Genomic DNA, 27,977 nt, shown 5'->3' on the forward strand with positions numbered 1-27,977 from the left:
GTCTTCAAGTTACAAACATAATGTGGCCTGTAAAACAAGTCGGTAACATTATCAATCAGATTTGATGGCCTTTTTTTTTGCAGTGGCTTATTAAATGAATGCTGCCGTCATAAAGTGACCTCTCAGATCATTAAATGAATGTCGTGGTCATTAAGCAAACCCATGGCTTGCTATGGGTCGGTTTCACAGAAAACTGGGTGTAAATGCTGGTTTTCATTAAAACCATTGTAATACATTGTAATAACCAATTTCGTTGTATTTATTTTGTACAACGACAATAAAGACGATACTATAATACACAATTATAGGTGGCGCAGTGGTTAGAGTGCTGTACTGCAGCCACTTCAGCTGACTGTTATCTGCAGTTTGGCTGTTCAAATCTCACCGGCTGAGGGTTGACTCAGCCTTCCATCCTTCCGAGGTGGGTAAAATGAGGACCCGGATGGTTGTTGGGGGCAATATGCTGACTCTGTAAACTGCTTAGAGAGGGCTGAAAGCCCTATGAAGCGGTATATAAGTCTAACTGCTTTTGCTATTGCTAATTGTGCTGCCAATTGCTATAAATGCAGCTTGGTTACCAAGCACATGAAGTGTGGTCATAAAACTGGGGGGCCAATTATTAGAACATAATCTGGGTTGTAAATTGTGTCATAATTTTGAACAGTCACTAAGTGACAGGCCATAAATCAAGATGTACCTGTAATCTGTTAAAACAAGGATAAAAGATTAGGGAGACAAGGAGATTTAGCAGTCAGTATACAAAGGAGGAAAATAAGTTTTCAGAACCATAAACTTAATTTGGAAACATAATTAAACCTTCTCAGATAAAAATATTGACACACTAGGAATAATCATCTCCACAGTCCTATAAGGACCCCATATTTACATAATTATATGAATGGATAGGAAGACGAGAAAAGCTGGTGCCTATGGAATTGACATTTGCATAAAACTTTGGGCATCTTGTATACATAACATTCAATTTGCAGCAAAACTAAACATCAAACTCCAGCAGAGTTTCTGGATGCTACAAAGTTTTTTTCCATGTGTTGAATTAACTATGAGTCATAGACTGGATTCACACATTGTATAAATTACACCAAATTGTAATTTGTTTGGTTTTGACTTAATCTGTTGCATAAATCTAGGCAGCTGTGATTTATTCACTAAGCTGTGGCTAGAATTCAGCAATTAGGATATTGGGCAGGAATTTACCTCTCCACCCAGCTAAGACCATGTTGCGATTGTCGCTTTCTCTAAATCTAATTTGCCCCCAAAGATTGTTTTGACAATAAAATAAAGAAGCAGAGAGAACCATATATCCTACTCCCAATTCCTTCTACAAGTTATGCAGTGAAAGTATAAAACTCATATATAATCTTCATTTTCATCACACAATTGGAAAAGGCTGTTAAGAGCATTAAGTCCCACCACTTTCCCTATGAAACAATCTAAATTAAAGCATTTCTGACACATTCTTGAACACGCCTTCACTTCTTTGTGTCATTGGCCTTACTATCAAAGTGCTCTTATTATTCCTAATATTCATTCCAAGCCAGTTTTAACTTAAAATCCTTTTTTGCATCCTGAGTCTGATATAAGATTATCCATTATGAAGATGGTGCTCTTGTCTACAGGTTGTCCTCAACTTACAACTAAGTTCAAAGTTATGAGCTACTTCAAAAAGGGGGCTAACAACCAGAAGTGGCATTCAGCCAGTTTGGTCTGGTTCAAGCGAACCGGTATCACTGACAATCAGTTGGGCCTACCAACCCATCCCTGCCCTATCCTGTCGTTTATTTCCTGCTTTCTAGCTTATCTCAATCATGCAGCACAGGTGATTTTCCTCCCCTCACTATACAATACAATAGCAGAGTTGGAAGGGACCTTGGAGGTCTTCTAGTCCAATCCTCTGCCTAAGCAGGAAACCCTATACTGTCTCAGACAAATGGCTATCCAACATCTTCTTAAAGACTTCCAGTGTTGGGGCATTCATAACTTCTGGAGGCAAGCTATTCCACTGATTAATTAGAACAATTAATCAGTGGAACAGTTTGCCTCCAGAAATTGTGAATGCTGTTCTACTTACCGTTGCTGACTTGGAAGGTAAGCAGCTGAGCTTTTAAATGCTCCATTTTCAATGGTGCAAGCACTTTAGCCATGTACATGTGAAGCAAGCGCTCACCAAACCAATTGTTTAAACAGGCAGCATCCCACCACTGCTTACGATCCAGGTTCCAAGGGTTGAATCCCCCTGTGGTCATGTGACTGCACTTCCGGTATTCAGCAACATGGCTGCATTTATGGCCGTTTTCGGTGTTCTCCAGTCATGTGACTACATTTGGTTTTGCTGAAAATTGGTGCTTCCATTTTTGGGCAAAACCGCTGCGCTTACTTAACAACTGTGGTGTTTGTGTACACAATGGCCACATTTGCTTAACTGCCACAAAAAAAGTCATAGAATTGGTCTGGTCACATAAACAAATCATTTTACAACCATTAATATTATGACCACAATGGACAGTTTCCTTCACAGTCATAACCAGAGAACTACCTGTGTGACATCTTAACCACTACATCTGAATCTTCATGTAATTTGTAATTTGTAATTTAATAAGCTTATATGCCGCCCAATCCCGTAGGACTCCGGGCGGCTTACAAATACAAGACAAAACAAAATAAAAAATAGGGGAAAGACAGGAACAATTTAAAAAGAACACACCATACACTCGACTTAGCTGGGGGCTGGACCTCATTCATGGGTCAACAGCCCCAGGCCTGCTGGAACATCCAGGTTTTGGTGGCTTTTTGGAAGGCCGCAAGAGTGGGAAGGGTCCGGATCTCTGCGGGTAGCTCGTTCCACAGGGCCAGAGCAGCTACAGAGAAGGTTCTCCCCTATGGGGTTGCCAGCCGGCATTGTCCAGTCGACGGCACCCGGAGGAGGCCCAGTCTGTGAGTTCTTATCAGCCATTGGGAGGTATGTAACAGGAGGCGGTCTCTCAGATATCCAGGTCCAAGGCCATGTAGGGCTTTAAAAGTAATAACCAGCACCTTGTAGCGCATCCGGAGACCAATAGGGAGCCAGTGCAGCTCGCGGAGGATAGGTGTAACATGGGTGTAACGAGGTACACCCGATATCGCTCACGCTGCTGCATTCTGGACCAACTGTAGTCTCCGAACACTCTTCAAGGGCAGCCCCATGTAGAGCGCGTTGCAGTAATCGAGCCTTGAGGTGATGGCCAGACCTGGACACAATGGTCTCGACCACAATAACAATAGCACTGAGACTTATATATCGCTTCATAGTGCTTCACAACCCTTAGTAAGCGGTCTACAGAGTCAGCATTTTGCCCCCAACAATCTGGGTCCTCATTTTACTGACTTCAGAAGATTGGGAGGCTGAGTCAACCATGAGCCTGGTGAGATTCGAACTGCCAAATTGCAAGTAGCCAAGCAATCAGCAGAAGTAGCCTGCAGTACTGCATTCCAACCACTGCACCACAACGGCTCAAAGAAGCAATTCTTCATTGAATGTATCTGTTTTTGTAACTTTACAATGCACTCAACAGTGATCTTTTATATTAGCATTTTAAATTACAGAATTCCAGAGGGAGAAAGGGAGTTCTTTTTCATTTCCAAAGACTGCAGCAATAAATTATTTGATGTTTTTTTGCCAGATCCATTTAAACACAAATATTTCTGCATGCCTTTCTTTTTTGCCAAGTGCTAGCAAGACATTTTCCTCATTTGGAATTTCACTGAAGTGCACCAACTGTTTAATCCCACCAGATGAAGTATAACAGATTGAAGATAAACACTGTACAATCATGTTTTCACTTCTCTATTTAAAGAGGAACTACTCGAGTGCCAAACTAATATTTTCATCACTCTTCACTTTGTTGGGAATACATGCCTGATTTTTGAATGATGGTAGTTTGGTCTCTCTTTTCATACAAAGCTTTCCCCAATTCAAACAATGTTCAGCATCTGTCGGACAAAGTCACTCAAATTTGCTCGCTATGGGATACAGGGCTTGCTGCAGGTCCAGGGGAGATGGCTAGGGGTGGGGGTCTTGTCTGGTTATCTGGGAATGGTTTGAATCTGTTGAGCTGAGGAAGTGGACTTCCATCACTGGAAATTTTTAAGAAGAGACTGGACAACCGTTTGCCTGAAATAGTATATGGTGCCCTGCTAGAGCAGGGGATTGGATTAGAAGACAACAAAAGTCCCTTCTAACTCTGTTATTCTGGAATAGCTTGCTTCCTGGAGTTGTGGGTGCAAAAATAGATTGGATAACTATTTGATTGGGATGGCATAAGGTCTCCTGCCTTGAACAATGGGTTAGACTAGAAGTTCCTTCTAGCCTTACGATTCTATGATCACTGTTCTGACCTAGGCTTCCTGAGAGCATGAAGCAAACTCCTTTCCTCAGCAAAAACCCTTTTATTAATATACTGTGAATTCTGCTCATTCACATCCAATAAAGTCTTTCAAGGGGAGGGTTTACAGTCACAGACCTTATATGGCTTGGAGAGTTGACAGACCGATATCTGCAAAACTTGGCAAGGAGTCTTGGAGAGTCACGAACCAATTAAGCAAACTAATAGTCTCTTGCAAACTCCACTTCTCTTTCACTCCTCTTTTATTTTCTCTGGGAGGGGCATTCACTGTCCACCTGTGGCCTTACTCCCAAGTTGACCCCTGTTCTTTAGCTGTTCCCTTTGTCTGGCAACTCTGCGCATGCACACACTGGGAACAGGCTCCAGTTGTTTGCCTGCCTCACTGATGTTTGTCTCTGAAGACAGCAGATAACTGGCATACGGCTCTGGCTTCCTCTCTGCCTCCAACACAGAGCCTTCATCAGAGCCTTTCCCAGACTCCAGGACTGGCCCATGTTCTTCCCCAACCTCCTCACTGTCCGAATCTGCTGCCAGCTCCACTGGCTGCTGGCGGGCCACAACAATCACTGCTTTTTGCACTAGCTGAAGCTTTCAAATACTTTTCCAAAGCAATCCCCACATAGAGTACATTATAGTAATCCAATCAGGAGGTGATTAGGATATGAATGATTGTGAGCCTAGCCTTCCAATCTAGGAATGGGTGTAATGGGTGGTGGGTTGTGGGCAGTACGCCCCAGTACGGGCACACCAGTGCCTGCTGGGAGTAGCAGGCACCATTTCAGTACGGTGCTTCGGAGGGCCCACCCGCATTCCTGAGCTGTATTTGATCCAACCAGGCCATTTGCGCATGCGCATGCACCGTACAGCACCTGCATGATGCTCCGCCGAGCAGCTGGAGCATCACAGGTGATGGGTGTGCATGCATGTACATGCGTGCGCAGCGCATGTGCACGTGGTGGACACCCGGCCCTGTTGCAGTGTACCGCTTGCGACGGGATCCGGAACCCACCACTGGTGCAATTGACATGAAAGCTGTGCAAAAGTCCTCCTAGTCACAACTGCCACTTGCTCTTAGAGCAGGAGCCACAAAACTAGAAAGAGCCCCAAATTGCACACTGGTTTGTTTGGAGATAAGAATGGGATCTCTCTCCACCAATCGCCACCAATTGTATCAACACTGGAGAAGGAAGGTGAAATGTGATGGATTGTGCCTATGAAGGAAAATCCACATTATACCAATACTCTCCAAATTGAACTGGTTGCCTGTTTGCTTCGGACAGAAGGAAAAGACTGGAATCTAAGATTAGCATACCACTAAACTCTTCCAGGCTGCTTATAGAGTTAGAGCTATTCCCTCCTTTTTAAAAAAAACTTGCCTTAAGAAGAAATCTTGGAGCACAGAGAAATTGAAAGATGAAAGCATTGCAATATTAAAACTATGCAATAAATAGCAGTAGACTTATATACCGCTTCATAGGCCTTTCAGGCCTCTCTAAGCGGTTTACAGAGAGTCAGCATATTGCCCCCAACAATCTGGGTCCTCATTTTACCCACCTCGGAAGGATGGAAGGCTGAGTCAACCCTGAGCCGGTGAGATTTGAACCGCTGAACTGCTGATCTAGCAGTAGCCTGCAGTGCTGCATTTAACCACTGCGCCACCTTGGCTCTTCTGTGCCCCTCTGAATGGGACACAATTTCCAGTCTAACAATATACTTTTGAGAGTTCTCTCCTCTCCCGTTAATCCTATCTGTCTCCCGCCCCCTGGCAAGATATAATTTAAAACATTTCCCATGCTTGGGGAAAAATGGGGCTTTAATATAAAGAGGGGGATTCTTCCTTCGTACTGGGTTAAATAGCACTCTGGCACTGCATATTTTCTTTTGGCATAATGTTCCTCCTATTATTTCCTGGAGCAGTGGAAGCTGATTTAGCATTCCTGACATTCTGATCCATTCTGATTTCACATATGCGAAATAGGTTGGCAATTACTATAACAGCAAAAGGAGGGATTAGAGATACAGATGTCAATGTTTTTGATACTCTTGTCACTTCTAATGCTGATCTGCATTTGCTGTATCCTGTATCCCCTCACATTAGTGCCAGTTTCAGCCAACCCCCCCCCCCAAATGTTTGCTCTCAAATTACAGGAAGAAATAAATTCTGCCTTTGCTCTCTATAATTTTTTTTAGGGTACTCTAGGTTCTGGAAATAGCTGACAGATTATAAATATATAAAGATTATAAATATTCTTATAATCTTATGTTTAGCCTGCATGAGTGGCCAGGTGAATCTTATTATCATCTGTGAATGAAGTCTATAACAATCATTGACATAAACAGTTTGAACATTGAATAAGAAAGTATTTTACCAGTTGCTGCAGATAATCCCGAACAGTGTTTGGATAAACCAGTATGCTGATAGCAACTAAAGTGTTGAGTGCAAAATCAAAGATTTGGTAACAGAAGAAAGGGATGATCCAGGCCGCATGTTGCTAGACATAAAAAAATAAAGAGAGGAGAGAATACTGCAGTTACTTATAGAATATTAATGCAATTTTTAATCATTTTTTTCTGAACAGGTCAAAGGGGTCCATACATAAAAAGAGTTAGATTATAAAACACTGGAGCTCTTTCAATCAAATCAACAGGCAGGATTTTTTTAAAAGGCTTTTCATTCAAGGACCAGCACGTTTCATCCAAACCAACATATATATTTCATTAGGTTTAAATTAGTCATAAAATATAAATTAATCTTGAACTACATATATTCTTTCTCTTCAGAACAAATACATTAAATGAACATCTCTTTATTTATCTTCTTTACAGAACATAATTATGAGTGTAAATATTACTATTCATAAGGGCATAGTGTTAAGTAAAGTGCTATAGTAAAGCAGGTAAACGTTAGAAATAATTTATATGTATTCACTACTTCATATATAAATGATTATCCTTAAAATCAAGTTTTCCTGAAAAGTCTATGGAGATTCTCAATCATCCTGGTCATTGTTGTCTCAAAAGTGCTTTTTCAACAAGTAACTAGACTTTCTTGTTTTTTTCCTTGAAGATGTTTCACTTCTCATCCAAGAAGCTTCTTCAGTTCTGACTGAATGGTGGAGAATGGAAGGATTTTCAACCACACAACATGCCCAAGAATACTAAGGCAGAAGCTTGTCCACTCCAAGGACAAAACACCCAGACACCAACTGTGATATATGCAGTACAATGCACATGTGCATATTTGTACATTGGAGAAACAAAACAACCACTTCACAAACGCATGGCACATCATAGGAGAACAAACCTATCGGGGTAAGATTCAACAGTCTATCTACATTTTAAAAACAAAGGCCACTGTTTTGAAGACAGCAAAGTTAACATTCTGGACAGACAGGACCACTGGTATGAAAGAGGGGTTAAGAGGCTACTTACCTTAAAATTGAATAGCCCTCTCTTAATAGAGGGAGGGAAATGCCACACCTAACTCCTGTTTCAGCACAAGCCTTTCAACAGTTCCAAGAAGGTTCCATAGTCCACACCCGTTTGCACAAGTGACCCTGAAGGCACAGATAAACTTCCTAGTGGCCTCAACTGTTTTCAGAGAGAGAGCTAATGACCAGATGATTGCAAGGAATATAGATCCTTCCATTTGCCACCATTCAGTCAGAACTGAAAGAGCTTCTTGGATGAGAAGCGAAACGCCTTCAAGGAAAAAACAAGCAAGTCCAGTTGCCTTTTGAAAAAGCACCTTTGGGACATTTTCCTGAAAAGTTTTTCAAAGCAATTTACTGGTCCTGAGAAAAGTTAACACAATGCTTATACTTGTTATTCTAGGAAGCCTTTCCCAAGTAGGTGCTCTTTATATTGGGTTATAATTCTTAGAATTCCCAGCTAGAAGGGCCACAGAAGTCATAATTAAACATAACTGGAGGGCACTAGATTGGGGAATCCATCCTCCCCTATAATTAATCTAGACTAACTTCTTTATATATTTCTAAATGTAGCTTCATGCTGTTGTGTATGCCTCTTCTAGATCCGTGATGGTGAACCTATGGCATGCGTGCTACAGGTGGCACGCGGAACCCTGTGGGTAGGCGAGCCGTTGCCCAGCTCAACTCCACCACATCTGTGCATGCACCTCCTGCTGGCCAGCTAATTTCAGGTCTTTGCTGTGCATGTGGGAGACACGTGCGCATATGCAGGAGGGCAGGGGGGGTCATGCACACATGTGCAGGAACGGGTGAGCATGCGTGGTGGTGGTGGTGTAGCGCGCCTCCCCATGCCCTGTTTTTTGGTTTCAGGAGGCTTCAAGGAGGTCTGCTAGCCCAAAGTGGGCGGCAGGGGGGAGGGTCATGCACACATGCGCAGGGGAACCTGGCACATTGCATTGTGGGTGTGTGCGCACGTGCGATTTCAGCACGCGAGGACAAAAAGGTTAGCCATCACTGTCCTAGACAATGTGTAATATCTTTCCTCCTTATATTCTGCAAAGTACATCTTTATTCCATCATGTTTTGGGCCTAACTGACTGTAGATAATCCTTCTTTAGGAATATCTGGCTTTCTTTGTCCTTTGTGGTTTGCTGCCCAAAGTCTCACAACTTATGGACCAGTTTCAAAGTAAGTTAATTAAAACAGAATGCAACGCCAAACATTATGCCTCACCTTATATGCACCGTAGGTGGCCATCGCACAAATGAGAATCATGAGAAGAGAGACTGCCGTTGCAATACACATATCTGAAATAAATCATGAATCAGTCACAGCCCCGTGGAAAGCCAGCATTTTTGTTTTATTACATAAAATGTGGTCATTATTATTGGTCCCCAAGGAAAATATTCAGAGATTCAACCGAAACTGCTCTTTTAATAGCATTCCATGTTTTTAACAATACACAATGGTACCAGAGGCCACAGAAATCAAGATGGCTTTTTCCCCTCCTAAACAAGCCTCTCCTTGTTTATGAAACACGAACTGGCCTGAGACAAAACTGGATTTTCCTTGGTATTATTAGAAGGTGTTTCCGGCCTAGTTTCTTCTCCTTTGGCCCAGAAAGTATTTTTCTGGTGCAGGAGCATCCTCTGCTGGAGGACTTGACTTGCAGTGATGTGTCCAAATGTTTTCAGACTAATGTTTGCAGAAGATAGTAATTTTGTACCACACAGCTCTTTGGCCTGAGAAAAACATGCCTGAGCTAAACCCCACCCACCTAACTCTGTATTCTTAGATCCATTGAACTTATATCCCCATCCACATTTATGGGTCAGAACAGGGGTGAGTTGCTGCCAGCATTACTGCCGGTTTGGTGCGCGTGCAATTTTGTGTGCACATGCAATTTTGTGTGTGCATGCAATTTTGTGTGCGCACGCTCGCTTCGCTTGAGCCTGATGCACACTCCACGCACTTGCACAGTTGACCACAAGTAGGTCTGTGCATGTGCAAAACATTTTAAAAAGGAAAAAAATAACTTTGTGCAATTAAAATAGTTCTGTGCATGTGCAGAACTGAAAAACAAGATGGCCGCACCAACAGAGCCTCCTGGGGAACCGGTTCGGGGGCATGGCAAGCCTGGGTCGCTGTCAGTTCCACTACTGGTTTGGCCAAAGCAGTCCGAACCGATAGGAACCCACCACTGGGTCAGAACTATCAGACTATCTTCTGCACCTTCTGCATACTGAAGCTGCTTCATAATTATCATTATCATTATCACTAATTTATGCTCTTTTATATATAAAAAAGTTTACTTTCTTAATATAAAATACAAATAGAAATAAAGATAGTGGAAAAATTGGAAAGGAAAGGGAATAAAGGGAATAGAACATACAATATAGAATAATTGAGTTGGAAGTTGGAATAACGTGAAGGGGGGAAATAAGAAAGAAACAAAAAGCAGTGACTTTTTTTGGTGCAGTAAGACAGGGATATCTAACCCCCAGGCCCCAGCCCATTCCCTATCTTTATGTGGGGATGCTGTGATGCAGTGGCTTAATGACACTTGAAATTGCCGGACAGAAATGGTCTGTACTCAGGCGGTTTGAGCCTTGCACACCATGATGGAGTGAGCTCCTGCCCACCAAGAAGTTTGAAAGCATGCAATATTGCAAATAGACAAATGGATACCAATTCAGTGAGAAAAAAAACTAGCTGTGTTTGTGTGTGTGGAGAGCAGAAGCTTGTGCTGGACCTGGCCAGACATAAGGCAACAAAATGCAATGTGTGGAAGAGCCCAAAACAACTAGCAATCTGAGCACCACCAGTCAGCTGGTGTTAGTTGAGTTTGCCCCATATGATGCATGCAAGTGCCAAACAGAATGAACTAGCAATTGTGACTGTCAAGACTGCCTATGCTTAGCCTTTGCAGATTTCCCTGACATCCCTACCACTCACTTTTGTATCTCTTTTAGTAGTAAAATTTTCTAACCACCCACCGGTTCCACAGTAATGGTGATTTATAAAGTAGGGAAGTCAATTAAATTAAAAAAAGGAAAGTGCTTCAGTATCGGACAAAACCCCTACCGCCCACCATGAAAGCTGGAACGTCCACAAGTGGGCGGTAGGGACCAGGTTGACTACCACTGCGCTAAATAAATAAATAATAACCATCTTCATTGGTGCTGCAAAACTGCAGGACACCATTAGATGTCAGCCAAGTGTTAGATTTTTCTCTATTTCTTTGCTGCCATCTACTGGTCTTCTTCTTGTTGGGTTGTTGGTTTTTTTTGAGCCAGGACTTTTTCCAAGCTGAATCTCCATGGACAAGACAGCCTGTTTTAATAAATCACTTTCAATTAAAGTCTTCTTTATAAATATCATCTTTAATAGTATTGTCTCAAGAATTTTCAGAGAAGGTTCAGCCCCCAATAGCAATAGCACGTAGCAATTTAATGCCAGCTGTGAAAGTGCTGTCCTGGCACAAGATCAGGTCAGTTTAACAGGAGCCAGATTGTAAATTACTAATGAAATGATATATACTTACTGGCATCATCCATAAATTCAAACTCATTGCTTAATTCAGTACCCGCTAAGTGATACTGGCCAGGATCTGTCAAGGCGCTCAATATAATCAGCAGAACCACTGCATTGAGGATCTGGATAAGAAAAGGGAAAAAATAAAGTGGGAGGGGAGAATCAGAAGGTCACAAAATATCAATTCTGACGTTGTGTTCCATGACGGAAATCACTAGAAGGGAGCATATTTTGTATTTTTATTCCATAATGTATATTTAAAATCAGGTGATATTTCTGACATGCTTAATGACCACATATTTTCATTCTGCCAGATATAAAAATACAGGTGTCACTTTGAGGCAGAAAATCCAGAAGATATAAATATGAACATCATGACCTTTCTTTAAAGATTTTATTTGAAAATGTGTGACCTTTTCAAATATGCATAACCATTCTAGGATGCTAGATCCTAAAATATGATATAATTGGATTGAAGTTACAGAGGATTTCTCATCTTTTTTTTTGGTCATTATTGGACCGGCCCAGGGATAACTTCTAGAAAAACTCTAAATAGCAGACAGTTAAAGCAAGTCTTAAGATTTTATGTTGTTTATAATTTAGGCTGACTTTTAATGATAACCAAGCTTTAATATAAGGGGTGAGTTGCTGCTGGCATTACTGCCGGTTTGGTGGGTGTGTAATTTTGTGTGCGTAATTTTGTGTACACGCATATGCGCAGTGCCCATAAATAGGTCTGTGCATGTGCAGAACATTTAAAAATGAAACAAAAACCCATGGTGCACCAACCTGGGAATCAGTTTGGAGGCGTGGCAGACCTGGGTCGCTGCCTGTTCCGGCAATTCAGGCCAGCAAACCATTACTGGTTTGGCCGAACCAGGCCGAATCGGTAGGAATCCACCTCTGTTTAATATATATTCCTGTGCCATATGCCAACTCTAAACAAATTGCACACATTGTGAGAAGCAATTGTTTTAATTTTCAGGTCAGGAGATAAATTCTAATTGATAAAGAATGCTAAGATTTTTAGGGTAATGGTTAAGAAAAATATATACAATGAAAACAAATTGTAGCAGAGAGGAAAGATTAGGATCAGGCACCTTATCAGGAAACAGATCAAAATTTGAAGAATGTCCATGCAGTAAATCTCTCTTGACCAGATACTTTGTATTTTGCAACTGAACACAACACAACAGCACATTTCACTCACTTTCTTCTATTGCAGGGGTCCCCAAACTTGGCAATTTGAAGACTTGTGGATTTCAATTCAAGTTGAAGTCCACAAGTCTTAAAGTTGCCCAAGTTTGAAGACTTCTGTTTATTAGCTTTTAAACCACATCGTTGTCCAATATCCCAATTTTATTGAAATATACTTAAAATGTATTTGTTTAAATCAATTTTAAATAAATTGCCCGCCCTGCTGTTGTTCACCTCTGGGTGGTGAATTGGAAATTAAAACCAAAACAACAACAAGACAACATAGTGAATGAAAAAGAAATAACAACTGATGAAAGGCCCAGATTCAGGACATAAAAAACCTTGTGCCTCTTTTAAATCACAAGGTGTAGTTTCAACTGTGCAGTTTTGTGCATGGGTATAATGAAACATTTCATGATTAGACCAATGAATCCAAATTTCTCTTGGTTATTGGAAAAACAGAAATATGAAACAAAAGGAAGGCAACTGTCAAAGATATAGACTTCTAAATGAAATCAATACACTCTAGCAAAATTATTTATTTACTACCTCTTTGAATACAGCATGTTCTTGAGTTTCAGTTCAAGATCAGGGCTCACTTCAGAGAGGATACCTATTTTTCTTCCCCGTATCTTCTCATTCTCCTAAGTTTTATAGAATATCCAGGATAGTGGGAAGCCATTCTTTTCAGGGATGGAGTGGAAACTGAATCTAGTTTAGCACTATCAGAGAAAATGTTCTATCACTGATGTTCTGAATTTAGCCAGCAGCGGTGAGATTCATTTACATTCCCTACCGGTTGGCAAATGTGAGTGCAGATGCCATGTCTGCACATGCGCACCGCCTTCTGCGCATGCACAGTGCTCACACATTACGTCGGGGCAGGTGGATGGAGCCTCCCACATCCACCTGAACTGGAGAAAACCAGGTAAATACCACCTCTGCTAGCTAGTGAATCTAGCCTCACCTTCCCAATGATTCTGGAGAATGATAAACAAAGACTCCTAAAATCTACATCCCCCCCCACACCTCCAAGGACAGGGTATGGCTTCCCAGCTACAATGGGAGCCATGCAACAATAATTAGAATACTAAAAAGGGCACACTCAAGCACAGGTCAAAGTACATTTCACAAGCATCTCTATCACATGACAGGCATCTCTATCACAAAGACCAAAGAATGTATAAAATCCCACCTATCTCAACCTCATTTTGTCAGCCACCCCAGAAGCATGCTGCTGTCACTGAAGTTTCTGAAAAACCACATAAACAGAGTCTGCAGCCAGACTCCATTTTATTCCCAGCGTCTTTCTCCCGGCTTAGAACCAGAATGGATTTTTCTTCCAACAGGGAGATTTTTTTAAAAAAAAACCAGGACTCTCTGTGTGGGGATCATTTTTCAGTTTCTTGTGGGGGCTCATAACCGCTTCCCATCTGCTTAATATTAGCCAGATGAGAAAGAGGAGGCAGAACTAGGAAAGCCTTTGGACTAATTCAAAGGGGTACTTTGGTATTTTACAATAAAGTGGCCAGCTGTCCCTAACTCGCCACTAGAAGGCATGATTTTCTGCTTCATGTGTTGTGTAAATCCAGGCAAAAATATCTGTAGTGACCGATCATGATTTTAGGTGGGCCTTGGGAAATAGCTATAAATCTGCACTTTAAAGGATTCCAGAAATTGGAAGCAGGTCAGAATATCATAGGAGGAGGGTGTGGGAAGCAAAAGAAGTCCAGAGGCAAACAAGTACGCAGACAGTATTAGCACATAAGGGATTAAAGGAGGGTGACTGAGCTACAGCATGCTGAGTAATCTGTTTGCCCGCTGTGCAAAATGAAGTTCTGGTTATATAAAGGATAAAGCTCAGGCAAATCACGCAGCATGTAGCTCAGCAATTCCATTCAGTTGATGCAAAATGCTTACGTTTGAAAGCATCATCATCTCATAAGTCTCACGAGCCATGAGAGATGCGAAGAAATAAGGCATTTTGGAGAACACTGTCCCATTTCACATACTGCACTTAAGCTTCTGTGTGTTTTAACATGGTCAAAAGAAGACACATTAATTATTTACAGTAGCTTGCCCTAGCTGTTTTTGTTAGTCCAGATGTTTCTTCCTGATTTTCTTGGCTTCCAGAAATTCAAAGACCCTAGAGCCGTGATGGGGAACCTGTGGCACACATGCTACAGGTGGCACACAGAGCCCTCTCCCGGGCACCCCAGCTGTTGTCCCAGCCCAGCTCCACCGCAGATACATGTGTGCCTCCCACCAACCAGCTGGGGGTTGGGGCACATGCATGGGGGAGCACTTGCATTGCATTTTGGGGCCTTGTGTAACACCCTGCACCCTGTTTTGGCTTCCAGGTTGGTGCAGGAGGCCTTCCAGGCCAAAAACAGGGGGCAGAGTGTGTGTATGTGCCCTGTTTTGGGCCTGGAAAGCCTCCTGCACCAACCTAGAAGCCAAAAATGGGCATGGGGGAAGCGTATGCGTGGAGTCAGCCTGCATGCATGGGGTGTGGGCGCATGTGCATTGCATTATGAATGCAGGCGCACGGTTCCACCACAAAACCGCGTTCGACTAAAGCGCGCTCGACGAAACCGCATAGCTGACGTCATCACAGGGCGACAACAGTGCGGAGACAGAAGCACGCTGTAAACGCTAAACCTAAAATTAACCCCTAAACCTAAACCTAACCCCCCTAAACCTAATCCTAAACCTAACCCTAAACCTAACCCTTAACCTAACCCTAAACCTAACCCTAAACCTAACCCTAAACCTAATCCTAACCCTTAACCTAACCCTAACCCTAACCCTAACCCTAACCCTAACCCTAACCCTAACACTAACCTTAATCCTAACCCTTAACCTAACCCTAAACCTAACCCTAAAGCTAACCCTAAACCTAACCCTTACCTTAACTTGAATCGGCTTGCTTTCAAAGCGCTATTTAAAGTGCCCTTCTTTCTCCGCGCTCGCTGTTGTCGCCCTGTTGATGACGTCAGCGACGCGGTTTAATCGGGCGTGCTTTAGTCGAGCGCGGTTTTGTCGTGCCACACAGGCGCACACACACATGCTTTCTGCACGCATCAACAAAATGTTTAGCCATCACTGCCGTAGAGATACGGTAGCAACTTCCAGCTCATGAATTTCCTTCTATTGCCTCTGGAGATTTTGAAATGATTGCTGAAACAGCACAGTCTCCTGCCATTCTTGGTGGTTAGGAAGGAGTTCTTTTAGGCCTTGGAAGATCTAACGGAGATTTCTCTTTCTGTTCCTCATTTCTTTCAAGAAAGCCAGAGTCTTTTGTAAGGGTTATGCTTCAGTTTCACAACAGGCAATAACCTTGTCCTCATCTTAGAGGAAGAAAGCAGGATGTAGCCAGATATTCCTCCTTCCCAACTAGCTATGACCTATCTCTCTAAGAAAAGATAAGAAGGAAAAGTGAGAGTGTCGTTCAGTGGTTAAGAAAAGTTATTCTAGGAAAGCTCAAAGGTCTCCCTCCCCCCTTATTCTTAGATTCAGGGAAGTCTTAACACTGAGTGACTTAATTCTAAAATGTGAAAGGAAAGCATGTTGTATATATTTAGGGAGCAGCTTTCTATCTGCTATTTTAGCAGAGGGATTTCCAATTCATTAATTTGATCTTGGGTAGGTGGTGGGTTGCTGATACTAGCTTTCCAAAGTTGGAGAACAGGCCAGCATTTTCCAAGGTTACTGTGCCATGCATTATACTACAAAGGGCACCTTAATTTTGCCAAAAATGAAAGTTATCAAATATGTTGCCTGCCTAAGTTTGGTTACCTTTGGATGGATGGGTCACAGGAGAATGGGGACATTTGATCATAAATGAGTTTGAAAATATTCAAGCTGAGCATAGGTGGAAGAAGATTATGCATGCAGGCAGCACAGTAGAAAATCCACCACTTGTCACCAAATCCTCAAAAAAGGATTTCAGTTCTCCTCAAGCTCGTTATCTCTGGTTCTTTGAGCAAAACATATCTTGCCTGTATCTTGCATATATTATCTTTAGCCTGAGGGGCAGGAGAGAAAGAGAAAAAGAAGCCTTTACCAAAATAGTTCTCTCTTCCAAATATTTTCTCCTCCCTGTTTTGTAATTTCCATTCAAAAGATAAGCCTAGGAAATTTATTGCTGATTTTTAAGTGTGCAGCCTTTCCCATTTTTCAAATAATGTGTATTTAACTTGCCTTCCCACCCACATCTTCCCCAAGTATCTTGTACAGACCTCCTTACTTAATTAAATTCCAGAGCTTAGAATTTACATTTCTGCTATTGTCACTTTTTGGGTATGCAGATTTTTAAAAAGCTTTTCTGAGCTATTATGGCATGTAGTATTCTCAGCTGTTCCTTCCTCTCACCAAGATATGTCACACATTTGACATTATTATTTTTCTCCTTGCAGTATAGAAACACAGCCAAGTCATGAAAACACAGAGGCAGTTTTGGCTTTGATGTCTGCTTTGTTTCCCCATCATTTTGTGAAGGACTTTTGTGAAGCGTGTACATAATCTTCTGCTATAGCGTTACAGTATAATACTCAGCCAGCTTTGTCTAATCTTGGCAGTTACTTGCCTCCCAGGCCTGTACCTGAGTGGCAGATTACCAGGGATTCCATAACCACGGGCTGATTGGGAAGTTGAAAAAACAGGACACTTCCATAACGAAATTAAGCAAAATGGTTTAGGCCCTTGATGGCGAACCTATGGCATGCATGCCACAGGTGGAACGGGGAGCCATATGTGCCGGTACGCAAGCCATCAGCTCCAGCACGCATGTCCACGCTGTCCAGCTAATTTTCGGCCTTCCAGAGGGCTGGGATAGGACGTTTTCGCCCTCCTCAGGCTTCAGGAAAGTCTCCAGAGTCTGTGGAGGGTGAAAAACAGGCCCAAGGGCCTACCGGAAGTTCATTTCCGAACTTCTGGTTGGCCCGTTGGACCCATTTTTCGCCCTCCCCAGGCTCTGAAGGTTTTCCTGAAGCCTGAGGACGAAGAAAACCGCCTCCCCTGCCTCCCAGAGGCCCTCCAAGGTGGCGCAGTGGTTAAATGCAGCACTGCAGGCTACTGCTAGATCAGCAGGTCAGCGGTTCAAATCTCACCGGCTCAGGGTTGACTCAGCCTTCCATCCTTCCGAGGTGGGTAAAATGAGGACCCAGATTGTTGGGGGCAATATGCTGACTCTCTGTAAACCGCTTAGAGAGGCCTGAAAGGCCTATGAAGCGGTATATAAGTCTACTGCTATTGCTCCAAAATCAGATTGTTTCTGAACTTCCAGTTGGCCCTTTGGGCCCGTTTTTTGCCCTCTCCGGGCTCGGGAGGCTTTCCTGGAGACTGGGGAGGGTGAAAACTGCCTTCCCCAGCCCCCCTGGAGGAAATACCAAGCTCAGTTTTGAGGCAAGCAGTGTGGTGCACCTGGGGGTGAGTGGGGGGGGGGTTTCTGCGCGCATGTGCATGTGGGGGCGCGCATCGTATTATAGGGGCTGGCATGCATGCATGCTGTTGCACGCAGGCCCTTGCATTTTTGGCACCCAACAACAAAAAGATTCACCATCACCAGTTTAGGCTCTTACTATACACTACAATATACAGCCCATTAGGTGTAGCGGGTAAGGCGTCACATTAGAAACAGGGAGTGTGACTGCTATCCCATCTTAGGCCCAAAGCTAGGTGGATGACCTTGGGCCAACCATTTCCTCTCAGCTCTAGGAAGGAGGCAATGGCAAACTGACTTCTGCAAAAAAGGAAATTGCAGGGACTTGTCCAGAGAATCTCTGAAAATCTGGCATGATTTGAAAAGGAGGGGAAAGCGGGGAAACACTGTCGATATGGATGTACAAGCCAACATGGTAACTATTGAAGAACCTGCTCTTTTGAAAAGTCTATAGTGCTCAGAAAGGTACACAGAAGGATAAGAAGAAAGTGAGCACCAGCAGCAATGAAGATGAATTAATTATAACAGTAATAGATATAAAACTTAAGGTTTAGGGACAGAGCATCCTAGATAAGGACTATCTATATCCGTGATGGCGACCTATGGCACACGTGCCAGAGGTGGCCCACAGCACCCTCTCTGATGGCACGTGAGTCCTTGCCCCAGTTGAGTTCCGCTGCGCATGCGCATGTGCCTCCCACCAGCCATCTGGTCTTTGGGTACCTGCCGCACATCCGTGGGGGCTGGGGCACATGCAGGGAGTGTGTGCATGCATGGGAGGGCAGGGTACATGCAGGGGATTGCACATGCATGTGCAGGGGGCATGCAGGGGACCATGTGTGCATGTGCGGGGCATATATGGGGGCGTGCATGCACAGGTGTTGGGGGTTCAGGTGCTGTGGGCGCTCGGTCCAAAAAAGGTTAGCTGATCTATATGGTCACTTGACCCTGGAGAAGACTCCTGAGAATATTGTGGAAAATAAACAAATGAATCATTAAACAGAACAACCCAGAATTCTCACTAGAGGCACAAATGAGTCTCAGACTGTCCTACTTCAGATACATTATGTAAAGGTCTAACTCTTTGCAGAAGGCTCTAGTGCTCCCAACAATAGAAGATAAATAGATGAACAACAGCAAAGTGGATGGATTCCTTGTTCTCCTGAACAAATGAAGAGTGTTAAAAGAATACAGAGAAACAAAATAGCAGCAGGCTCCATTCAAAAGGGAAAAATGTCCATAACATAGCTGCTTGGAATGCAAAGGGTTGATTTGGCCCTGCTGTTAATGAATACTAACAGGTTTTTGTGATGCAAATGGTAGCTTTGTTTAAAAAAATACATAGGATAGGACAACTGAACTTCTATTTAAATCACATTTTGGAGAGAAAGACAGGAAATCCGCTTGTTCTTTAACTCAAGACACTCATTGTACTGACAATCGTCCAAATGAGGAACAAAACACATGGAGAGACTTTTTCTCCTCTCTCCCCCTCATGGTCAGATAGGGTCATTGGTGCAAAAAGACATTAAACCTTGTGGTCGCCAGTCAACGGAGAAAATTAAAATATACAATAATACAACTCATAAGAGTGTTCTTTCAATCCAAGCTTCTCATGCAAACAATTTAAAGTGGTAGAATAATAATAATTAAAAAAACCCCTACAAATGCAAGGAGCCAAATGGAATGTAAGAAATAGGAAAGATGCAGTTATATAGAATTCAATTATATCGTATTTATAATTTTAAAAATACCTTCTGAAACAAAGTTGGACTCCCAGCAACTGCATGCACATGATCATATCATTTTGTCAAATGAGGTCAAGGTCAGTTGAAGCATAGATTTATCTGCAAGCAGTAGTTGTTTTCATATATGTACAAGACCTTTCCTTTCCAGGACTGTTTCCATGCATTGATGTAATAAGATTGTGAGCCATGAAAACTTTACAATGAATTGTTGCATTTATCCCAGAAGACTGTTATCAAAATGCAGATTGGAAGCAGGTTGTAACATCCCATCAGATAAAAATGATCTCTTTGCCATTTCTCCAAACCGTTTAATACAATACAATACAATAGCAGAGTTGGAAGGGACCTTGGAGGTCTTCTAGTCCAACCCCCTGCCTAGGCAGGAAACCCTATACCGTTTCAGACAAATGGCTATCCAACATCTTCTTAAAGACTTACAGTGTTGGGGCATTCACAACTTCTGGAGGCAAGCTATTCCACTGATTAATTGTTCTAACTGTTAGGAAATTTCTCCTAGGTTGCTTCTCTCCTTGATTAGTTTCCACCCATTGCTTCTTGTTCTACCCTCAGGTGCCTTGGAGAATAGTTTGACTCCCTCTTCTTTGTGGCAACCCCTGAGATATTGGAACACTGCTATCATGTCTCCCCTAGTCCTTCTTTTCATTAAACTAGACATACCCAGTTCCTGCAACTGTTCCTCATATGTTTTAGCCTCCAGTCCCCTAATCATCTTTGTTGCTCTTCTCTGCACTCTTTCTAGAGTCTCCACATCTTTTTTTACATCGTGGTGACCAAAACTGAATACAGTATTCCAAGTGTGGCCTTACCAAGGCATTATAAAGTAGTATTAACACTTCATGTTTGTTACGATCCAGAACAGGCACGTAGCAACCTCATTAATTCAGCGATCATTTTCCACTGATTGTTCCATACAGGGGATGATCCATTGGTGGGAAGACAGTGATACATTGCCTGCTCAGCTAATTCCTGGTCTCCAGAGCGTCCTGTAACAATACCGCAGCTTTGGAGACTTTAGAATATCAATTATCTCTTTCCTCCCTCTGGATTCCTCTCTTTAATTTTAGCTGACAGGTTTACTACCAAACGGGAAAGATTTATTGCATTAAAAAATTGAACGTTTAGGGGTATTTACAACTTTGGGGTTTAAATGGGACAAGTTAGAGCTATTGCAGAAAACAGCACATATAGAAAGGCGAGATGTGTAAACTTGGCCAGTAGGCTAGTTTCAGTACAGCTAGATGCAAGTCAAACTGAAATATGCAAAAGTCATGACATTAGCCTATTTTAATGTGTTATTAACATCAGTACTGGATAGAAAATACATGAAATATGTATCTGAAGACTATTTGTGTGGGGTGGGCCTTATTGAATCCACAATCCATTTTCTTTTACACAATCATTAATTATATATTTAAACTATACATTTAAATTTTAAGAATTGTTTTAATTATTCTTTTCCAGGGTACTTAGATTTGTTCTACCTCCTCGCCTATTGTCAGATCAGAATGTCTCTAAATATGACTCAATTCTGCCACGTTGCCTGCAGAATTGTATTCATTGTCTGATTTGTTGATTTTTGATCCTGGGCCATGATAAAGAACTGCTGCTATGGTACTTCAAAGTGGGGGAATAAGAAAGTTGGCAACAAGAAACATCAGCGGGGAGATTTCTCCTCTATGAGCCGCATTCATCTGCCATGTCCTAAACACCATGAAATCCAATCTGGATATCAGTGATACCAACAGAAAAGAATTTGTAGCAAAGAGTTGAACTGTGGGGTCCTTGCTGTTCTCTGAGCTCGGGGGTTTCTTGTAGATATTTCATTACCAAACTAGCAGTGACATGCGATGAGGTTTATGGCTGGTGAGGCAGTCCTCTCCCCCGACATCCCACTGTCTAAAGCGCTTTCTTTCTTTCGCCTGCCTGAGCTCTGACAGGCAGGAGAAAGAAAGCGGCAGCCCGCCAGCTCACTTTCTTTTGCTGGCCTCTGTGTCCGCGGCTGCCACGGACATAGAGGCGGGCAAAAGAAAGTGCCAGCCCGTCAGCCTGCCTGAGCTGCCCGCCTCTGGGCAAAAGAAAGCGCCAGCCCACCGGCTCGCTTTCTTTTGCCAGCCTCTATGTCCGCGGCTGCCGCAAAAGAAAGAAAGCGGCAAAAGAAAGAAAGCACCAGCCCACTAGCCTGCCTGAGCTGCCCGCCTCTGGGCAAAAGAAAGCGTCAGTCCGCCAGCCTGCCTGAGCTGCCCGCCTCTGTGCAAAAAAAAAGTGCTAGCCCGCCAGCCTGCCTGAGCTGCCCACCTCTGGGCAAAAGAAAGCGCCAGCCCGCCAGCTCGCTTTCTTTCGCCAGCCTCTATGTCCGCAGCTGCCACAAAAGAAAGAAAGCGGCAAAAGAAAGCACCAACCCGCCAGCAGAGGCGGGCAAAAGACCCGCCTCTGCTGACGGGCTGCCGCGGACATAGAGAAAGAAAGCTGGTGGGCTGCCCTCCCTGCCTCTCCTACCCCCTTCCCTCTCTTCCCTCTCAAACAAACTCTCTCTCAAATTGATTGAGAGAGTGTTTGTTTGAGTGAAGAAACAAACACACGCACGCATGCGCACACACACACACACACACAAATTACTTACAATTACTTACAAATTATATTAATTTTGAATTCCTCCCCTTCCCTCCGACACACATACCCTTTCCAGCTGTTTCACAGAGGATTTCAACTCTACTCTTGCCTTCATGAAAATGTAAAAATGTAAAAGGAAAAAGCCAAGAGCTGCTGAGGTCAGGCTGGGCTAGCTGCTGCCAGAGTCCCCAATGGATGACTCTGCTTAACTGTTTAAAAAAGTCTCTAAAAAAACACCCTCTACAGGAGGAGGCAAGAGAACCACGTGCCTCATCTACATAAGGAACATAAGGAATTTTTCGGCTTTTAACCCTTGCTTAACTCTGCTCAAGTGATCATAAAGTCAGACTAAATGAAGCACGTGGTTCTCCTGCCTCCTCCTGAAGAGGGCACTTTTTAGAGGCTTTTTAAACAGTTAAGCACTAAGCAGAGTCATCCACTGTGACTCTGGCAGCAACTAGCTCAGCCTTTTTCCTTTTACATTTTTTTTTCTTTTCATGATGACAGTGGTGAGGCTCTGCCTCCCCTGCCTTCCCTGACTGTACGTCACTGCAAACTAGGTAACATCATCAGTGCACTGTTGGTGTTACCTAGTTTGATAATGAAGTGCCTGCAAGAAAACCATCGAAAGACCTGACAGATTAGAGTGGGTTGCTTTTTTCAGTTTGTTCAGAAATGATCTGAAGGGTGTGTGAGGTGGCTAAGTTTGCTGAAACAACTCATTTGAACTGGGTATGTCTACTGCTGTGCAAAAACAAAACAAAAACCTGAATATGAGACATTTCAATTTTGAAACATCTATTTTGAGTTTGAAACAACTGTTCTGACCTTTCTGAAAGTGTTCTTACGCAGTTTCAATAGTTCCAGAAATATTCTGAGCCCGAAACTGACATGTTATACTCAAGAATACCTCTGGCATGTCCAGGGCAGATTGTGAGCAATGTTATAAGGTCAACATAACCTGTGTTGAGCTTGAAAGGTTTTAGACATCTCTGATTAATACACAGAGAAACAGCAAAGAGCTTCAAAAAGACCTCTGCAAACAAGGACTGGCAATTGCAGGTCAAAGTGAATAAATGTAAAGAAACAAACCAGGGTCAAAAAGCCCTAAATTCAGACATTCATTAATTCCAGTCTGTGGAAAGAAAATATTGATCCAGCCAGTAGCGCTATAAATAAGTAGTGCTATAAATAAAAGATAAATGTTGGGAATTGTTCAGAAAGGAAACAAAAGTAAAAATGCTTTTATAGAAATCGATGGTATGAACATATGTTGGTTCAGGCACTTCAAGAAAGATATTGCAAAGCTGGAAAAATGCTCCAACATAAAGCAAATTCTTCTGCAGGGTCAACCTTTCATAATATTTTGACATAACATTCAACCCTGTTTGAAAATACTGAAGCCTGTTTCTAGATTTTTTTCCCTTCAAAACGGGGCTTGAGTTGCTGCAGCAAAGAAGCTGTTTTTTTTTAATTAATGAAAAATTAATTTGTGGCAATTGTCTGCACACCAAGGAAGCAGCCTTTCTTGAGTAACAAAACAAAATACTTCAGGATTGTAAGCCTAGACACAGTTTTGTTTAGTGATTGCTTCACTTAATGACCAAATTGCCAGTCCCAATTGTGGTTGCTAGATGAGAATTACCTCTGTATGAAGTGTTGGGATTCAAATAATTTAACAACCGGTTCTCTATCCTAATGATTTCTTCCAACAACCAGTTCACCAAACTGCTCAGGAAGTTAACAACCGGTTCTCCTGAAGTGGTGCGAACTGGCTGACTCCCACCACTGATTGTATGGTAGTAAATCTATGAAGCCATTCCAAAAGAATTTCAGCGGTATCAAAAGTAAGTTCTATTTATACTACAATTAATGTTTAGGCTTCTGTGCCTCTTTTTCCCACCTGCTGTATATAAAGGACTAGAAGTCATTCTCTTTTGAGCAACAGCTAAAGTTTCCACCCATTCCTGGTTTTTGTAATGGCCTGATCTAGTATCAGATTACTTATTTTTGACCGCTGAGAACTAACTTTCACAATACCCAAGAACAAAGATATAGTTATCTGATTTCTCTGAGAAAATAGATAGTGTTTGTTGCTACCTAACACAAGTCTACAAATAACAGATAGTATTACCAGCCAGGCCGCATTAGTAGATTAATACTTTTAGGTGGAGAACTGCAGGATTATTTTGGATTACATGACTGGGTTGGGAAGAAGAACGTGTTGCCAGATATGGGTTAAATTTTGCATAGTACTCATGGAGATACAGAGAAAACAGGCAAATCTTTGGTTGTTTAAATTAAAAAAGTGTTTATAGGGGGCAGCAAACAAAGAAATGTTTATCTTGACATCATCATGCAAAGAATGTGATTTAAATACTTCGATGTCATTGTGATAATGTACTGCGGGGTGTCAAACTTGATTTCATTGAGGGCCGTATCAGGGTTGTGTTTAACCTCAGGGAGCCGGGGTGGGTGTGGCCAGGGTGGGCAAGGCCAGCTCAACCTCATTCATTTCGGGGGTTCCTTTGGTGGCCTGAGAACTCCGTTTTTGGCTGTGATGGCCTCCTGCAACCCTCTATCAGCAAAAATGGAGCTCAGGAGGGCCACGTGTGGCCCTCCTGAGCTCCATTTTCACTGGCAGAGGCTCCGTGGGCCGGTCCTTTGCTGTTTCCAGGGCAGCCCCATGGGCCAGATCCAGCCTGTGGGCCTTGAGTTTGATACCCTTGATGTATAGTATCCTAATTTTGATATCATTGTGACTTATTATGGACACTTATACTAAAGAAGTCTCTCCCTGATCAGCTTTAGATGGGACATATATACTTGAGAATCCAGTTACTGTTAGTTTTACAGAAGAAAGGGGGGGGGGGGAAGAATTGAGATATTATAAATACAGGATTTAAAGAATCTCTCAGAGGACTGTGAGTTATTCTGTTTAGTCCTAAAGTACTAAACTTGGTACTAAAAATGGATTAGTTCCAGCTTTCCCCAATCTATTACAGGTTGTCCTCAACTTATGACCACAATTGAGCCCCAAATTACTGTTGCTAAAAGTGAGACAGTTCTTAAATGAGTTTTGCCCCATTTTACCATCTGTCGTGCATAGTTGTTAAGTGAATGACTGCATGTGTTAAGGTAGTAACACAGTGGTTTAAGTGAATCTGGCTTCCCCATTGACTTTGCTTGTCAGAAGGTTGGAAAAGGTGGGATCACATGACCCCCAGAACAATGCAACTGTCCTAAATCTGAGTCAGTTGCCAAATGGTCACTAAAAGAATGGTTGTAAGGCTACCTGTACCATCTCTGCATCTGCTAGGATTACGATTCTCAGAAATCTAACCAGCGTAATTCTAAACCAGGCTGGCCGAGACTTATAGCCCAGTGGTGGGTTTCAAAATTTTTTAGAACTTTTTCTGTATGTGTGGCCTGCTTTGTGGGAGTGGCTTGCCTGCCATGTGACCGGGTGGGAGTGGCTTGCCAGCCATGTGACTGGGTGGACATGGCCAACTTGTAAAATGTGGTGAAACTCACTTAACAACGCTCTTGCTTAGCAACCAAAATGTTGGCTCAGAAACTCTGGCATTTGAAGCATGCAAGTCTTAAAGCTGTCAAGTTACAAGACCCTTGCAGCCCTAACCCTTTAGAAAAAAATACCCAGGGGTGTTCAAACTTGACAGCTTTAAGTAGTGACGTGCGGTCAGCTTTAGGCCTGGTGAGGCACTTTTTATACTTGTGGACTTCAACTCCCAGAATTCCACAGCCAGGCATGCTCAGTTCCGTTTAAAGTGACAGCATTTCCCCCCCTTGCAAAATAAGTTTTCCCATTCTTTTTCTTCTCCCTCCCCCTCCTTCCTCCCTCTTTCCCTCCCTCCCCCTCTCTCAAACAGACACACGCACACAGAGAACTTCGATCCCTCTCTCATTCACTCACTCTCAAACACAAACACAGAAGTTGGATTGGATATATTTTCCAAAGGCTTGAAAGCAGCTCCTCTGCCATACCCGCTGTTCCCCTGCTGCCTTCCGATCAAACTTTTTGAATTCCTCCCCCCTCACCACACACGCACCTTTTTCAGCTGTTTCAGAGACGATTTCAACTCTGCTTATCCCTGCCCTGCCCTGCCCTCCCCTCATGAAAGGCCAGAGCTCTGTCAGACTGAGCTAGTTGCTCCCAGAGAACTCTAAAAATGCCCTCTACAGAGAATACGTGCCTCATTTGCATAAGGAATTTTTTGCTTGTTAACTCTTGCTTAACTCTTAAAAGGCGAAAAATTCCTTATGCAAAAGAGGCCCCTAGTTCTCTGGCCTCCTCCTATGGTTAACACAAAGCACTGTTCCAAGTCACTGTGAATCTGGCAGCAACTACCTTGGCTTTAATTATTTAAAAACAATTCTTTAAAATTCTTTCCTTTTCCTCATGACTGGTGAGGCCACACCTCCCTTGCCTCTAGTGACTGCACGTCCCTGGCTTTAAGACTTGTGAACTTCAACTCCCAGAATTCCTCCTCCAGTCATGCTGGCTCAGGAACTCTGGCATTGAAGTGTGCAAGTCTTAAAGCTGTCAAGTCACAAGACCCTTGCACCCCTAACCCTTTAGAAAAAAACCCCCAGGGGTGTTCAAACTTGACAGCTTTAAGACTTGTGGACTTCAACTCACAGAATTCTTCCTCTTGCTCTTCATCTTGATGATGTGCGGACGGGTGGAGGGAGGGAGCTGGAACCGATTCTAAAAGGCACTGTAGATTTGTGGAACCTCTTCTATAGAAGAGGTTAGCACTAGTAGGAACCCACCCCTGTCATAGTCCCAACATACCTAACTGGTGAGAATGCAGCATTCCTACTCAAGCCACTCCAAGCTGTTCCAGCCCTCTCTCTGATTTTGGGAGTCTCTTGAACATCCCACATTAACAGTTATTTTGAACACTATAATATATCCTTAGAGAACTGGGGTGGAAAGAAAGTCATTTATTCAATACCAGGCAGCCTAATTATCTCAGATGATTAGCTTAAATCAATTTACTACTCAGCATTTTTATAGATTTGTTTCATTTACCACCTCTCTTCCTATTGAAAGTCCTTTGGAGAAGTGGCTGTATAAAATGATAATAAGCAAACAAATATATTAAGGCAAGCTATTTTGAGATATCCCTGTCAATTTTCCAGGTATGAATATTGTCAGTGTATTATCACACCATAATATCCTTGATAATTTCCTGTAAAGGTTTCTTATCCTGCTGCTATGGACAGAAGGGCACTACAGAGAATGATCAATTCGGCACAAGAAACCATTGGTTGCCCTCTAACACGACTGGATGACATCGCCAGGTCAGTGTCTCTTTGCACTTCGACCATCGGGCAGAAGACATCAAAGCATAGCCAGCCGAACAAATAGGTTTAAAAATAGTTTCCATCCTTGGGCTGTCAGACTCTTAAACACAACCACAATCACTCCATGCACACGTGGAAACATATGACTAGTTTTTCTTTTTCTTTCTTTTCTTTCATTTTTCCCCCCTAATTACTTGCATAGAGATTATTCTTTATACTATTTATGTATTTTTTGTCATGGATTACACCAGTGAGGCAAAAA

General features: G+C 42.7%; 1 protein-coding gene across 1 annotated transcript in view; it reads right to left on the minus strand.

Annotated features, from left to right (window-relative positions):
* LAPTM4B (lysosomal protein transmembrane 4 beta) overlaps positions 1-27,977 on the minus strand; it is a 48,002-nt gene that overhangs the window by 14,744 nt on the left and 5,281 nt on the right. Inside the window, exons 2-4 of the mRNA XM_014068324.2 lie at positions 11,376-11,487; positions 9,065-9,138; positions 6,770-6,892 (exon numbers count right to left, since the gene is read on the minus strand). Of these exons, the coding sequence (XP_013923799.1) occupies positions 6,770-6,892; positions 9,065-9,138; positions 11,376-11,487 (309 nt within the window). The remainder of the gene's footprint in view (positions 1-6,769; positions 6,893-9,064; positions 9,139-11,375; positions 11,488-27,977) is intronic.

The sequence above is a fragment of the Thamnophis sirtalis genome, unplaced genomic scaffold (genome assembly GCF_051295495.1).
Source record: "Thamnophis sirtalis isolate CommonGarterSnake01/CBP01778 unplaced genomic scaffold, rThaSir2_p1.2 scaffold_2, whole genome shotgun sequence".
Taxonomy (NCBI): domain Eukaryota; kingdom Metazoa; phylum Chordata; class Lepidosauria; order Squamata; family Natricidae; genus Thamnophis; species Thamnophis sirtalis.